Genomic DNA, 16,235 nt, shown 5'->3' on the forward strand with positions numbered 1-16,235 from the left:
CAGCAAAATCATAATTGTAACGAAAGTATTTCCTTAGATTATAAATTTGGTTTCGTTATATCATAAAATGATTTAGTTTTCGTACATAATACATAACGATACATACTGGATATTTCGCATTATATACATGTAATGACGTCAATGGATTTCTAACATTATATAACGGTATGAATCGATTAATTTTTTATTATATGAAGATAACAATGGATTTCTTGTAGTATATGAAAACATGAATAGATTTCTTACATTATTATAATGATAACAATGGATTTCGCACATTATATAATGTCATAAATAGATTTTACACTATTTAATGATATCAATGGATTTCTTAGATTATATAATATCAATGTGTTTCCCTACATTATGTATGTTCAACTAGGGTATACAGATAAGTACTTCCTTCTAACCGGTCTACATCTGCCAAATTCAAAGTTGCATAAGAACGAGTTCCCTTTTCATGAGGACCCTACAAAGTACAACTTCACATAAAATAGATACTCTATGACAAAAGAGGTCGACAAGTTGATACCCAAACAGCATAAAAAGATACATCACAACAAAGGTCAACAGGTTCACACCGGGAATCATTAGAAAGGGTCGTCAGGTTGATACCAGAAATCGTTAGAGAGGGTCGTCAGGTTGATACCAGAAATCGTTAAAGAGGGTCGAAAGGTTGATACCAGAAATCGTTAGAGGGGGTCGAAAGGTTGACACAACTCTACAGCCTTAAAGTATCACAGGTAAGGTCAAGAAGCCTTCACCTTGTATTTCCTACAAATATACCTCTACTATTGCGTCCTAACTTTTAAATCATAATAAAATTTCACAGTGCCTATATATAGACCATATTATACTAAATTCACCTGCATTTTCTTGTTCTTCATCTTCTTTCAAGTATATTCCAGCTGGACATGTCATTACTGGTGATGTTGATATAGTTGAAAATGAGGACCTCAAATCACTTATTCTAAGAGGTCCTAAATACAGAGAACCTTGGTATTTTAATTGGCGACATAATTTCATGTCTGTTCTGAATTCTGTCAAAGATTATTCCAGACAAAATCTGTAAAAGACTTGATGTCAGAATGGGTTAAAAGCATAAGAGGAATATTAAAGTCCCGTATTAGACACATCATATAAGATTGATCACTGTTCGTTATCTTCACCTTGCATCAAAACAAAAGTACGTAACATCTCTCCTTCTGTGTTTAGTATACCAGTAATCAAAGAATTAGATAGATTATGTGAGAGATATGTTTTGGTTCCAGTTGACAAACCTTGTAACAACATTGTCTATGCTTGTAAGACTCATTATTACAACTATATTTTAAACGAACACTATATTAATTCCACCTTTGGTAATCGTACTTATACCACAACTGCCATTTCAAAAGATCAAATTATTCAAAATCAAGTTTCAGTTTTATTCACATTTATTTCTACTTTTTAAAAAAAAAAATATTTATTTGAAAGCATTCAATGTTAGTCCGGATAAAATATCAAGATACTCCCGCATAATTCTCATCAATGGTGCCAATTGGATTGAATGCATTTTATTCTTGTTATTTATGTAAGGCATATATACAATTTTGCCAAGTTTGCCAATAGAACCTATCATTGGGTCAAATGCAGTCTGACTTCTATCATACCGATTGATTTGACCGTGGATAACTCCGTTTACGTGATCAAGTTATAGGGCTCACGGCGGGTGTGACCGGTAGACAGGGGATGCTATATAGTTATATTAACAGATAACTAAAGGTGATATATACATTGCAGACAGTCTTAAAGGATAATACACCATGAAAGGTGAAGATAACGAACAGTGATCAATCTTATAACTCCTATAAGCAATACAAAATAGAGAGTTGGGCAAACATGGACACCTCTATATACCAGAGGTGGGATCAGGTGCCTAGGATGAGTAAGCATCCCCTGTCGACCGGTCACACCCGTCATGAGCCCTATATCTTGATCAGGTAACCGAAGTTATACGTAGTCAAAATCAGTGTGCCAAGAACGGCCTAACAATCAGCATGAAACAGGTTAGACAGCATTTGATCCAATGGAATAAATCATATTCATGGATATTTATGTATGAATAAAATTTGATAAAAGTTAACCATTTCCCCCAATATTTCATTAGCTTTATTTATCTTTTTATTGTTTGAGTTTAAAATTTCTGTAATAACATTTAAATATTGATGCTGTTTTTCTAAGTTTAAGAAATAAGAAGTACTTTTTTCCGTTTTCTATCCATTTAGCTTTTTGCCTTATTTGTTCGCCTTTAGATTCTCCATCAAAGATACAATCTAATTCTGATACTAGAGTTTTAAGCTTTCTGTAATGTAAGTCTTTAGTTCATCCAGTTTCTGATATTTTTCAGTTTCTTGCTCAATTACTTTTATCCTTTTTTATCCGATCTCTGTTTAAATATTGAAATATTTATCGAAAATGCTTTGATTGAACATTTTATTTGTTCTCATTTATCAATGTGGGTTTAATGAATCGTCAATATTGTTAATGACGTGTTTAATTCCCTTTTTATATTTCTCATCTTGTAAGTGTGATACCTTTAATTTCCAGTACCCAGGGTCTCTTTTATCGTTTGAAATTATTAAATAATTTTTAAAAAAATCTAGCTGGTGTGTCCAGGGGTCCGTGTTTGCCCAACTATCTATTTTGTATTGCTTATAGGAGTTATGAGATTGATCACTGTTCGTTATATTCACCTTGCATGATCAGACATAAGAGATCCTTTGGAATGAGTGCCAGGAATTTTTCTTATCATTCTGCTAAATGTGGGGCAAAAGTTATCATTAATGAAAACATAATATATCGGACTTTTTGGATTATTATCCGGGATCATTTCTTTTCCAGAAATCTATTTACTATGTTATTTAGCAAATTTATTTTGCCATGTTTATCGTCTGGCAGTTGAAATCATCACATAAAATTATGTTGTCGTTTAAAAACTTTTTTGAAAACAATCCTTTCTAAATTCTTTTAAAAATCACATCTTTTACAGCTCTATTTTGTATTGCTTGTAGGAGTTATGAGATTGATCACTGTTCGTTATCTTCACCTCGTATTGGGAGCGTATATATTAAAAAAAGAAAATATTCTACCACTTATATCAACATTTAATAGCATTTTTCTACCATCTAAAGACCTTTTGACATTTAAAACTTCAATATCAATATTTTCTCTAAATAAAATTGACACACATTTACTAAATACTGAATTGCTGTAGTTATGGAATGACTTTTTCTTTCCAACCAAGATTATATTTACTTTCATACTTTTTAACAAAGTGTGTTTCTTGTGATAGTGCAATATCTATTTTCGTTTCTAACAGTAATGAATATAATTGTTTCCTTTTAACATCAGTATTTAGATCTCTGATATTTACTGATATGAAATTTATCTTTTCCAAGGTGTATAGTGTCAGTCATAATGAAATTATGATATACATACATTTAAGTACGTTAAACAACAATTGGTAGTACTAATATATCTAAACATCATTACCGCAATTTCAAACTCCAGTCCTAATGCAGTCCGTTTAAGTTTGTATCTATTATACGTGTACCAGTCATCAGTACGGAGTGTATATCCGTTCATGGAGTCACCAGGGTCAGAGTCACTTTCCGATGAAACATCACAGCCTCATGTTAATTCGACTTACGTTTGAGTGCGCAAAGACTGAAACATTTCGGCCATATTTTTCTGAGATGAAAGGTGAAGATAACGAACAGTGATCAATCTCATAACTATTATAAGCAATACAAAATAGAGAGTTGGGCAAACACGGACCCCCGCACACACCAGAGGTGCGATCAGGTGCTTAGGGGGAGTGAGTATCCCCTGTTCACGAGTCACGCCCGCCGTGAACTTTTTCTGCTGCCTAGAACGTGGCTTGCAGTGACTCCATTGGTCGCTCTTTTTGCGTTTTCTTACTTTTTGCCCTTTTACCAATGATCTGTCCTAAGATATTTAGACACACTTGATATAAATGTGAATGGGTGAATTATTGTGTGTTACCGTACCTATATTGGATTCCTAAACTTCATGAAATCCCTTACAAAGATAGTTACATTGCTGGCTCGAGTAAATGTTCTACCAAACCCATATCTTTGATTCTCATGAAAATATTAACAGCTGTGAAGGGAAAACTACAAGCGTACTGTACCACAACATATGCCTGAAATGGCAAAACCAAAGATGTATTTTTTTCATTTTTTTTTTAGAACTTGTAGTAAATTTTAAATCGCAATTTTTTCCCAAATCAGCAATATAAAAAAAATAAGACTTTTCAACACTTTACATGACAATTCCTCAAAATAAACTAAAGACTAGACTTTTTGACATCATAGACAGTTGTTTCTTCAACCAAAATTGAAAAAGGAAATACATGTATTCGTATCTAGTAATCAGTCATCCAAAAAAAAAACCTTTTTAAATGTTACTCTGATTCCATACAGACATATTTTGAAGTTGAAATCAAAGATATACTGGAGTTCCTCATTGACAATATCTTCGTAGTCTTTGGTGATCAGGTTTTCGAACAGTCAGTTGGAATGTCCATGGGTACGAATTGTTCTCCTTTATTAGCTGACCTGTTTTATATTCTTATGAAGCAGAGTTTATTCAAAACCTATTATACATGAGAAGAAAGAATCTCTTGCTGAGGTCTTCAACTCGACATTTAGATATATCGACGTTTTATCTATTAACAATAATGATTTTCATTCATATGTCGATTCGATATATCTCTGTGAACTTGAAATAAAAGACATCATAGAGTGTTCAACACCTCTTTCGTAGTTAGATACTTTATCAAAAATGGATATTAACGGCAAACTAACAACTCAACTCTATGACAAACAGGAATATTTCAGCTTCTCCATCGTCAACTTCCCATATTTATGTAGGAATTTTCCATTATCATCTGCACATGGAGTTCATATCTCTTAATTGATTTAATACACAAGAGTTTATTCTGTGTATGATCAGATTTTAAATCGAGGCAGGCTACTGACAAATAAGTTCATGTTTTAACAGTCTTGTCTAACGTCAGCATTTTACAACTCCTATGCTCGGTATCATGATCTAGTTTGGCAATACAACCTATCATCTTTTTTACGTATTTATTTAAGTTTATTACTGTCTTAAAGGTATTATGAAACTAAATACTGCAAAATAATTTTTACATAGTTTCCGTGAATAACACTACCGAAGTTTGATAGTTCGTGACACAGGCAATTATATCGCTTGGGGGTCGAATTTACTATATAAAGAGTAAAGGTATAGAACTCTAAATATAGGGTACCCAAGTTAGCTGATGTAAAAACAATAAATTAATTGATATAAAATTCTACTTTGTATTTTAACTTATTTACAAAAAATGTAGACATAATCAATCTACATTACTACCAAAGTTCATCCCGAAATTCCGTATACTTCCCAAGATATGCAGAAATGAACTCGGGGAAAATGCCTATTATTTTTGGTTGACTTTTAGCTGGGCCCTGACACTATACGACTACACAGAGTGTGTGAGCATTGCAACAAGCTATTAACGGCAAACTGACAACTCAACTGTATGACAAACGGGATGATTTCAGCTTCTCCATCGTCAACTTCCCATATTTATGTAGAAATATTCCAGTATCACCTGCATATGGTGTTTATATATCTCAACTGATTCGATATGTAAGAGCTTGTTCTGCGTATAGTCAGTTTTTAAATCGAGGTAAGCTACTGATTAACAAGTTGATAGTACAGGGATTTCAACAGTCTCGATTGAAGTCAGCATTTCGCAAATTCTATGGTCGTTATAATGATCTAGTTCGTCAGAACAACCTCGCATTGGGTCAAATGCTGTCTGACGTGTTTCATATCGATTGTTAAGCCGTTCTTGGCACACTGATTTTGACTGCGGATAACTCCGTTTACCTGATCAGGATATAGGGCTCACGGCGGGTGTGACCGGTCAACAGGGGATGCTTACTCCTCCTAGACACCTGATCCCACCTCTGGTGTGTCCAGGGGTCCGTGTTTGCCCAACTATCTATTTTGTATTTCTTATAGGAGTTATGAGATTGATCACTGTTCGTTATCTTCACCTTGCATCAAATAGAATGTGCAGCATAAAATATCATTTCTAAAATGAATTTCTTACCCCCAATTCATAAAATGAAGTCCGTAATAGCTTCAAGTGACTGAAATTTTTTTAACCGATTGTACTTTCACAATCCCAACCATTAACGGTAGTTACGACTAATTACCGAAAAGAGATGGAAGGACCCATAACGATTTCGAGACTCAAATACTAATATTTATCAATATTGATTCATTATAGTACATAAATTATGCTATTAACAAGTCTTTTTAAATATACAAATGTCTTATTATGTCTATTTTTATCTAAATCACATTATCACAGGTGTTCGACAATTGATAATAATGATGTCAATGTGGGTAGTTAGTGGCACCGATGAAAATGCCTGATATTAAAATGAAAGTACAGACGGTTTAAAATTTTCAGTCACTTGGAGCTATCACGGACTTCACTTTATGAATTGGGGTAAAAAATTCATTTTAGAAATGATATTTTATGCTGCACATTCTATTTGATAGCTTGTTGCAATGCTCAAACACTCTGTGTAGTCGTATAGTGTCAGGGCCCAGCTAAAAGTCAACCAAAAAATAATAGGCATTTTTCCGAGTTCATTTCTGCATATCTTGGGAAGTGTACGGAATTTCGGGATGAACTTTGGTAGTAATGTAGATTTATATGCATGAATAAATTAAAATACAAAGTAGAATTTTATATCAATTAATTTATTGTTTTTACATCGACTAACTTGGGTACCCTATATTTAGAGTTCTATACCTTTACTCTTTATATAGTAAATTCGACTCCAAGCGATGCAATTGCCTGTGGTTCGTGACCTTGCATCTTAGGCGTACAATGTATTGTTTCTATATTTACCTATATTGTTGCATAGATTCATCAGATCCAACGTCAGAACTGTTAAAGATTAATATAATTTAAAGTCAGCATTTCGCAAATTATACGGTCGTTATAATGATCTAGTTTGGCAATACAACTTATCATTGGGTCAAATGTTATATGATGTGTTTCACTGATTTTGACTGCGGATCACTCCGTGTACCTGATTAAGACGTAGGACTGACGACGAGTATGACTGGTTGACATGGGATGCTGAACCTGATCCCACCTCTGGTGTGTCCAGGGGTCCGTGTTTGCCCAACTATCTATTTTGTATTGCTTATAGGAGTTTTGAGATTGATCACTGTTCGTTATCTTCACCTTGTATGCTTACTCCTCTTGGACACCTGGTGTGTGACCCAGGGGTCGTGTTTGTCCAGCTCTTTATTGTGTATTCTTTATAGGAGTTATCAGATTGATCACTGTTATTTATCGTTCACTAAATGATGGTGTATGGACAGAACAAAGATGGTTGTGATGGTTGGAATTATTTGTATTTAATCTATCAATAAAGATGAATCAATAGGTAGTCTAACCGTAATGATTTTGATAACACGCCTCAATTAAAAGAATATTTTCACTATAAGATAATGACTTCCTTTACTTAATATGCTAAAAGGGTGGGGTTTTCCTTTTAAAAGGGCTGTTCTCTGTAAATAATTTAGAAATTTATTTGTGTTGTGGATTACACATTGCGAAATGACCAAACAGTGTTATCTATCACTGTCGTACACAAACATGGTTTCTTAAGCACGTGAAACAAGGCAGACGGTTTCAATACGAAAATGTATAAATCCATAGGCAAACACTTCGAAAATTTTACGTTAGAAGCAGTTCATGACAGAATCTTATTTAAATAAAAGTCTAGTCAAAAGCAACTTTGCCTTTCCAAATAACTTATGATATACAAAAGACATGGCACTTAAATGGCAAATGGGTTCATTCTTACTTTGAGATTCATATCTGATATAAATAAATGAATTAACACTAGATACATAAAATGCCACTGCTTTGTTAGAAACGTCATATTATATGGATAGATATTGACATGTGCAGTAAATAGAATCCTATCCGTTGCCTAGCAAATGTTTAATTGCACAATCGCTTTACTGGACAAGACTATAAAGCCAAAGAGAGAATGGATATGACAGGCATGACTTCATTTTACCAGCGTAATTAAAATCTACTATCCATAAAACAATCTTCTTTGGATTCAGATTTTAGGGGATAAAATATTGCAATAAACAGTTGCAGGATTTTCACTCTGTATCGGATTAGAGATTTATATCGTCCCTCAATACAATATGAAGTGGATACATTATCTTAGCCTGTGTGTAATATTCTCAGATTCGGCATTTTCGGCTAATATCACAGAAGTGGAGACCTTGTACACTAACTTACTATCTGGCTACAACAAATACGTGCGGCCACTGACATCGACAAGCGTTCCTGTGTATGTGAATGCTACGTTTTCTCTCGTCGGAATTCAGGAATTTGACGAAGTTAATGGCAAGTTTTCTGTGATCGGTTTCTTCACCATTACATGGTCAGATTCACGTCTAGCGTGGACGCCATTACTTTATAGCAATCTTAGCACCATTGAACTTCCTGAATCGCATGTCTGGATTCCGAATCTAACGCTTGTCAACTCTTATGACCGTATTGAAGGTCTCGGGAGAGGCATAGTTCCTGTCACAGTCACGTCTACTGGAATGGCATATTGGTCTCCTGGTGACGTCATATCAAGCGCATGCGACGTAGATGTCACATATTATCCATTTGATACCCAGTCTTGCAGCATGCTGTTAACGTGTTGGGGGTTTACTCCGTCTGCCATCGTGACACAAGCACAGGGCACCGAGATCAACATGGACTACTTTTCAGAACATGGAACGTGGGAATTACTATATAAAAAACTGAACACATTCTTAACTTCCACCAACTCCTTCATTAGTATTGACATAAAAATGAAAAGGCGCCCAGCGTTTGCCGTCATTAACATTGTCCTTCCGATGGTTTTCATGGTGGTTTTGAATTTGCTAGTATTTGTTTTACCTGTGGAGAGCGGTGAGCGCGTGTCCTACTCCATCACCGTGCTTCTTGCGATCGCCGTGTTTTTAACACTTGTGGGTGACAACCTTCCAAAAACATCAAAACCGACCGCTATGTTGTCGTACTTCCTTCTTGCAGATTTGGTACTGAGCTCTCTGATTTGTGTCTTTGTTATTCTTGGGTTGACTATCTATTACAAGGACGACTCTGAAAAACCCGTTCCGAACATAATCGCAAGAATCGTGAAATTCTGTTGTCATTCACAAAAATGGACAGGTCGAATTAAAAATCAAACTATTGTAGAACCTTACAAAGACAATTCAGCAGACAAGAAGTTCTCATTGCCTGATGATGATGAAGAAGAAGATGGGGACGAGATAAAGGTGACATGGAAAATGGTTTCTAACTGCTTTGATCGGATAGTTTTCGTCATTTGTCTGCTGGTCATAGTCATATTGACAATTTTGTACTTTTCCATGACGATGTAGTGATACATAACTTTCTTATATTATCACTAGTGTTAAACTTACACTAAGGCAGATCAATACACCGAAGTCGTCTTTAATGGCTCGTTAAACACATTGAACTGGTATGAAGTTTGATTTCACCATCGATTGATTGTATCTTGTGTAACGTTTCTCTCCAACATTTTTCACTCATATGGTGACGTTTCACCATCGAAGTGTGGTACAAGTTCAATTATTTTACATAAAGTTTTGGTGAGTTTTTTTCCCGGAATGATGAAAAGGTGTTTTATTTGCAAAACTTTTAAGAGTCCAAATTCCGCTGTAATTTGATGCATAATAGATGATGCTTACTCCTCCTAGGCACCTGATCCCACCTCTAGTATATCTAGAGGTCCTTGTTTCCCCAACTCTCTATTTTGTATTGCTTGTGGGAGTTATGAAATTGATCACTGTTCGTTATCCTCACCTTTCATGAATATCTAATAAAACATGCCTAAAACACTCTAATAGTTAAAACGTTCTCATTTTTTACTGTAAAATTGTTTGTGAAAATCATAATCGTAAATCTTATTCATCATTTTCCCCTTTGAATCTACGGCTTAAATCTTCACAATTAGGCAAAAGATATATCGGAAAAATATATCTTAAAAGAAATTGATAGAAAATGGTCAAACTTAAGAAATACTGCAATATTTCAAATTTGAACAAAAACCGATCGGAATAATAAAGGAGTTAAAGAGAACATTGTAATCAGGAAACTACATCCACTTGATATAAAATGGTTTACAAATTAAATGAATTGATAAAGAAAGTTAATTTCTTGATAAAAAGTACATAAAACGTAGCAATAATATGATTATTTTAGTCATTTCTATCAATTTTGATCGGGATCGGTACTTTTTTCTCTGGTTTGGTTGAAATCTGAAAAATAGCGATATTCCAGAAATTTGGGCATTTCATTTCAATTTCTTTTTTAGACATATATGTCTGATATATCTTTTTTTCCAAATGACATGCTTCTTGAATATTTTATTCGTAGATTTAAAAAAAACTACATGCAGTTACAAAAAAATCGTTATAATTTTCATAGATATTTTAATATTAAACATTAGGACATTAACATGAGTACATGAATCTTCTACCGGGTTTGATTTGATATCTATGTATATTATATATGGTATCTATATAGTACATCAAATCAATGCGAATTGTACTATCTGTAATACCTGTCGATCTTACACAAAAGCACAAAGACAATTTGTCGGAATTGTGCACTGTTTAGTGCCTATTTATATTCGTTTTGTGAAAAAGTCTGCTAAACTACAAGTGTTCTTTAGATCATCATACCTACTTAAACATCTGTGTTTTAATTTTAAGTTTTCGTTACGTCTAAATACTTTCTTTTGTAGTGACGTGAAAACACAGGATTAAAAATATGTTTCCTTACTCTTGTTGCGATACAAGATATTATGCTACAATGAACGTTGAACAAGTCTTGCTTAATTTCTGACTTTTTGTTTGCTGAAAGTTTATTTTTTGAACTTCAGATATCTTACTCCACCGACTATAAAAAAGACTTAAATGGAAAAGTGATGTTAAGTAAATACTCTAATCCCCTGCAAAACAACTTGCCTCTTACAGGATATATTAAAGGATTAGCTAGTTAGACTGGACAGGATTAATGTGTTACTCCATCTTTTTTTATGAATTTCCCACCATGTTAACTCCGTAGTAATATTTGATGGCATTTAACCATTATATTCCTGTCATTTAGAACTCAACCAGAAATAATGGTTCAATGCATTGAATAAGTCTTCAAATGTTACTTCAAGGATGTAAACATAAAAATGTAACAAAGGCTTTTAATTTGTCATGTTGATGTCTATAATGAATTCTGGTGTTTTTAGAAGAGAAATTCACACGTAAATTACATGTTAAATAGTGGGTAAATAACATTCCCCAGTTTTTTTCTGCAAGTGATCCACAACGCAGATCTCAAGAGCTTCTCCATTTCTGAAACCCATGTCTCTCCGTTCTACATAATGAGCATTTGGAGAAGGAGCAGGTACTATAAAAAATTAACGTTTAAGTTTAGTACGAGCGGAGCTCAAACTCCTGACTTGCTTGTTATGAAGCGAACGCTCGTGTAGCCCTTGAAGAGGTTCCTATTTACATTCGTCTGGATTGTCTTTCTTTGTCTTCAATGGTCAACCTATATGCCGCCACAGTGTGGGGTACAGGAATGTGTACAAGCTCTCTGTAATATATGGTTTCATGTCCAATGCCATTCTTTACCAGCCACTCCTGCACTACGAAAAAATAAATGTTGAGGAATTCCCTCTTAGTGAATCCGAATTAATGTAGAATGTGAGATTATCTGGAGAGATCCACAAGAAGGTCATGGATTACCAACACCTCTTTCAACATTTCACGAGGGCTGCATTTCCTCTTATATGGGGCAGTCGGTCGGGAGCACCGACGGCTGCTCGAGGCAACAGCGGTCGACACGTCGACCGAGGCTGAAACAAGACAGGGACGCTGTTTAGCCATTGCATAGTTTGACCATTCAATACTTATCAATTGAATAGTCAACTATTCAATACTACACTGTTGAAAAGTAAACGGTCTACTGTTGAATTATTCAATTATCGGTTTAACGTAGTTCCACCCTCCTGTGACGTCATAAGATTTCGCAAAGTCAATGTTTTAAAAAGATTTATGCACGACAGGAACATAAATTTTGTTGGAGTCTTTTCAAAAGTTATTGTAAAAAAAATCCTATTTACCATCAAATATTTAAGTTATATATGAATAATCAATTACATGTTTCAAAATATTGAATCCAAGGGCAATAACTCTTATTTTCATCAGAATTTTTATCAAGTCAATTCCTTCATTTTTTACAAACATTTTGTATAAGTTTTAAAGAAACAGTTTAATATCATTACATCGTTTAAACCATTTTTTATGAAATTTGATAATACTGTTTAAGGAAAATTGCAATTTTCTGACGTTGATAACAGGTAAATGTGTGCTAATTGATAACAAATTTCATTAATACTGCAACATACTTAATTTATCATTTTCAGTTGTTACTAAGATATATCATTTGAAGAATCAACAAACAAATCAATTCCTATTAAACAAAACCATGCTTTTCAATTTATTAATTACCATAGATCCACTGAAGGGCGAAGATATTATTGAATATTAAGTTCAATGACACTGTTTTTACTATTGCTAATTTATATGTTCCAAACAAAGCACTAGATAGAATTTTTTTTTTTTTTTTTTTTTTTTTTTACAAATTCTAAATATTGGATTAAAAAACCATCTAATACCGAAAATCTACTCATTTTTGGAGATTTTAATTGTAACTTTGATGAAAATCAAGATTTTGATACTAGTAAACATCAATTAGTTATACTACTTAGACAGCTTGAATTAAGTGATATTTAATAAAACTAAAATGAACGAAAATAAATCAGGTTTTACATGCTCCAATGCACAAAATTTACTACGCCTTTATATCAGAAAACTTTAGCTATTCTATTGATTCTTTAACATTACGAAATTGCCCCCAAGTAAATAATAATAGATGAAGTGATCACCTCGGACTTAGATTAGATCTAATTATAAATCCAATTAAGAGAGGATCCGGATATTGGAAAATGAATACTTCCATTTTATTAAATAAAGATTACTGTACAAACATTAAACAAATGTTAATGGAAAAAGAATTAGAAATTAATGCTATCGAATGTCCACACGAACGTTGGGAAAACGTTAAGTATTCAATTAAGCAGGTTTCTGTAGAATTTTCAATAAAGACAAGTAAAAGTTTGAAACAAGAGGCTAAGAAAATCGAGGAAAAAATAAAAATAATTGAAAGTAGTCCACCGGATGAAATAAATTATACAGAAAAAATAAATCTAGAAAAGGAATTAAATGATATTTATGAAAATAAATCAAAAGGAGCCTATATAAGATCAAAGGCTAACTGGATAAAGTATGGAGAAAATTGTAGAGGGTAATAACACATCATATACTAATAACGAAATCTTGGGTCAGCTATGTGATTTTTATGAAAATCTTTATTCTTCAGAAAGGTCAAACATAGATCAAATCAAGAATTACATCGCAGAAACGAATGTTGAAAATAAACTAAACGATGTGGAAAAATATATGCGAGAGTCTCCCAAATTTATCTGAATGCGAAGACGCAATTAAAAAGATGAAAAACAACAAATATCCAGGTACAGATGGTATACCAGTTGAATTTTACAAAATTTTCTGGAATGATATAAAGCATTACTTCTTCAGTTCTTTGATAAAATCTTCTGAAAGTAAAGAGCTCCCAAAATCGCAGAGGCTGTCAATAATAAGTCTTATTTATAAAAAAGGTTAAACGTCAAATGTTAGAAATTATAAACCAATTAGTCTAACAAATTGCGATTATAAAATTCTTGCATTTTTTTTACTAAATGTTTACAAACAGTCGTATCAAAACTTATGAATATAGACCAAGCAGCATATATTACAGGCAGATATATTGGAAATAATGCTCGATTAATTCAAGATATTTTTGACTTCTGTGAAGATCATAACGAAGATGGCATTTTATTATTGTTAGATTTCGAAAAAGCCATTGATACCGTAGAATGGAGTATTATGATTGAAACTTTAAAGAGCTTTAAATTTTGGAACAAATTTTATCATTTTATCAACTGGATTACAACCTTATACAATAAACCTTTATTTCAAGTAAAAAATAACGGTTACATATCTAAAACTTCTAAAATGACTAGAGGTATTCGTCAAGGATGTCCAATATCAATCACCATTACTGTTCATCATCACAGCAGAGATAGCTACAAGAATTAGATCTTCTGACACAAATACATGGATTTAAAATTGGAATTAACAGAAAGATAAAATTTATACAACATGCAGATGATTCCACGAGTTCCCCAAAGGATGTGCAATCAATAAAACAAGTAATTAACACAGTAAAACAATTCTCTGGAGTCGCACGTCTAAAGTTTAATCTAAAGAAATAAGAATGTATATTGCTAGGTTCTTTAAAATAAGAGGCTCATGGGCCACATTGCTCACCTGAGTCACCTTGGTCCATATCAGAAGATTTTCCATATATATTTGCATGTAAAACCGTAGTCCCTATTATGGCCCCAACCCTACCCGTGGAGGCGATGGTTTTTGCAAACTTGAATCTACACTATGTCAGGAAGCTTTCATGTAAATGTGAACTTCTTTGGCCCAATGGTTCTTGGGAAGATTTTTAAAGATTTTCCCTACATATTTGTATGTAAAACTTTGATTCCCTATTGTGGCCCCAACCTACCCCAGGGGGCATGATTTTAACAAACCTAAATCTGCATTATATCAGGAAGCTTTCATATAAATCTCAGCTTTTCTGGCTCAGTGGTTTTTGAGAAGAAGATTTTTCCTATATATTTATATGTAAAACTTTGATCCCCTATTGTGGGCCCCATCCGATCCCCGGGGCCACGATTTTAACAATTCAAAATCTGCATTATATCAGGAAGCTTTCATATAAATCTCAGCTTTTCTGGCTCAGTGGTTCTTGAGAAGATTTTTAAAGATGTTTCCTATATATTTGTATGTAAAACTTTGAGCCCCTATTGTGGCCCCATCCGATCCCCGGGGGCCATGGTTTTAACAATTTAGAATCTGCATTATATTAGGAAGCTTTCATGTAAATCTCAGCGTTTCTGGCTCAGTGGTTCTTGAGAAGAAGATTTTTCCTATATATTTGTATATAAAACTTTGATCCCCTATCGTGGCCCCATCCACTCCCCGGGAGCCATGATTTTAACAATTTAGAATTTGCACTACCTAATAAAGCCTATCTATAAATTTCATCTTTTCTGGCCCAGTAGTTCTTGAGAAGATTTTTTAATGGCCCTACTCTGTTTTTACATTTTCTTGATTATCTCCCCTTGGAAGTTGGCCTGGCCCTTTATTTTAACAATTTAGAATTCCCTTTACCTAAGGATGTTTTGTGCCAACTTTGGTTGAAATTGGCCCAGTGATTTTTGAGAAGAGGTCAAAAATGTTAAAAGTTTACAGATGGACAGACGGACGGACGCCGGAATACGGGTGATCAGAATAGCTCACTTAAGCTTTTAGCTCAGGTGAGCTAAAAACACATGTGAAAAGATTGAAGATGTGTTTACAGTATTCCAGTTAAAACACGTGGTATATTTATAGGACATAACAAAATATTGTGTCAAGAAAAAATTGGATAGGAAAAAATAATCAAATTATTAGCATACTCGATAACTGGGGGGAAAAGAAATTTAACAATTTTTGGTAAATAAGAAATAATCAATTATCTCATTATTTCTAAATTGCAATACAATGTGTCGATAATTCCCAATCCGCCTGATGCAACTGAGCAGAAAGATATTTAATTTCGTATGTAATAGCAGGGAAAGAATAAAAAGAAATACACTTAAAGAAAGGAATTGAAAGGTGAAATTAATATTATTGATGTTGAATCCAAGTTCTCATTAAAAGCGTCTTGGATTGCACGTCTGCTAAGTACTAAATCCAGCCTCTTAACATTTCTTGAACATAATTTTCAAAAAGAAAATTTATCGCTGAGATGTAAAAGAATATAAAGATATGACATTTCTGCCGTTGTTCTATAA

At 33.6% G+C, this 16,235-nt stretch overlaps 1 protein-coding gene across 1 annotated transcript; it reads left to right on the plus strand.

Moving 5' to 3' along the window:
• The first annotated feature begins 8,325 nt into the window (after positions 1-8,325).
• LOC125645491 (neuronal acetylcholine receptor subunit alpha-6-like) lies at positions 8,326-9,561 on the plus strand. The gene has a single exon (XM_048871032.2). The coding sequence runs from the start codon at positions 8,326-8,328 to the stop codon at positions 9,559-9,561; it is 1,236 nt and encodes a 411-aa protein (XP_048726989.2).
• The last annotated feature ends 6,674 nt before the right edge of the window (positions 9,562-16,235 follow it).

This window comes from Ostrea edulis, chromosome 6, assembly GCF_947568905.1.
Source record: "Ostrea edulis chromosome 6, xbOstEdul1.1, whole genome shotgun sequence".
Lineage (NCBI taxonomy): Eukaryota > Metazoa > Mollusca > Bivalvia > Ostreida > Ostreidae > Ostrea > Ostrea edulis.

Bases quoted from the DNA above. Each gene is read 5' to 3' on its own strand.
- LOC125645491 (XM_048871032.2), top strand. From the start codon at position 8,326: ATGAAGTGGATACATTATCTTAGCCTGTGTGTAATATTCTCAGATTCG.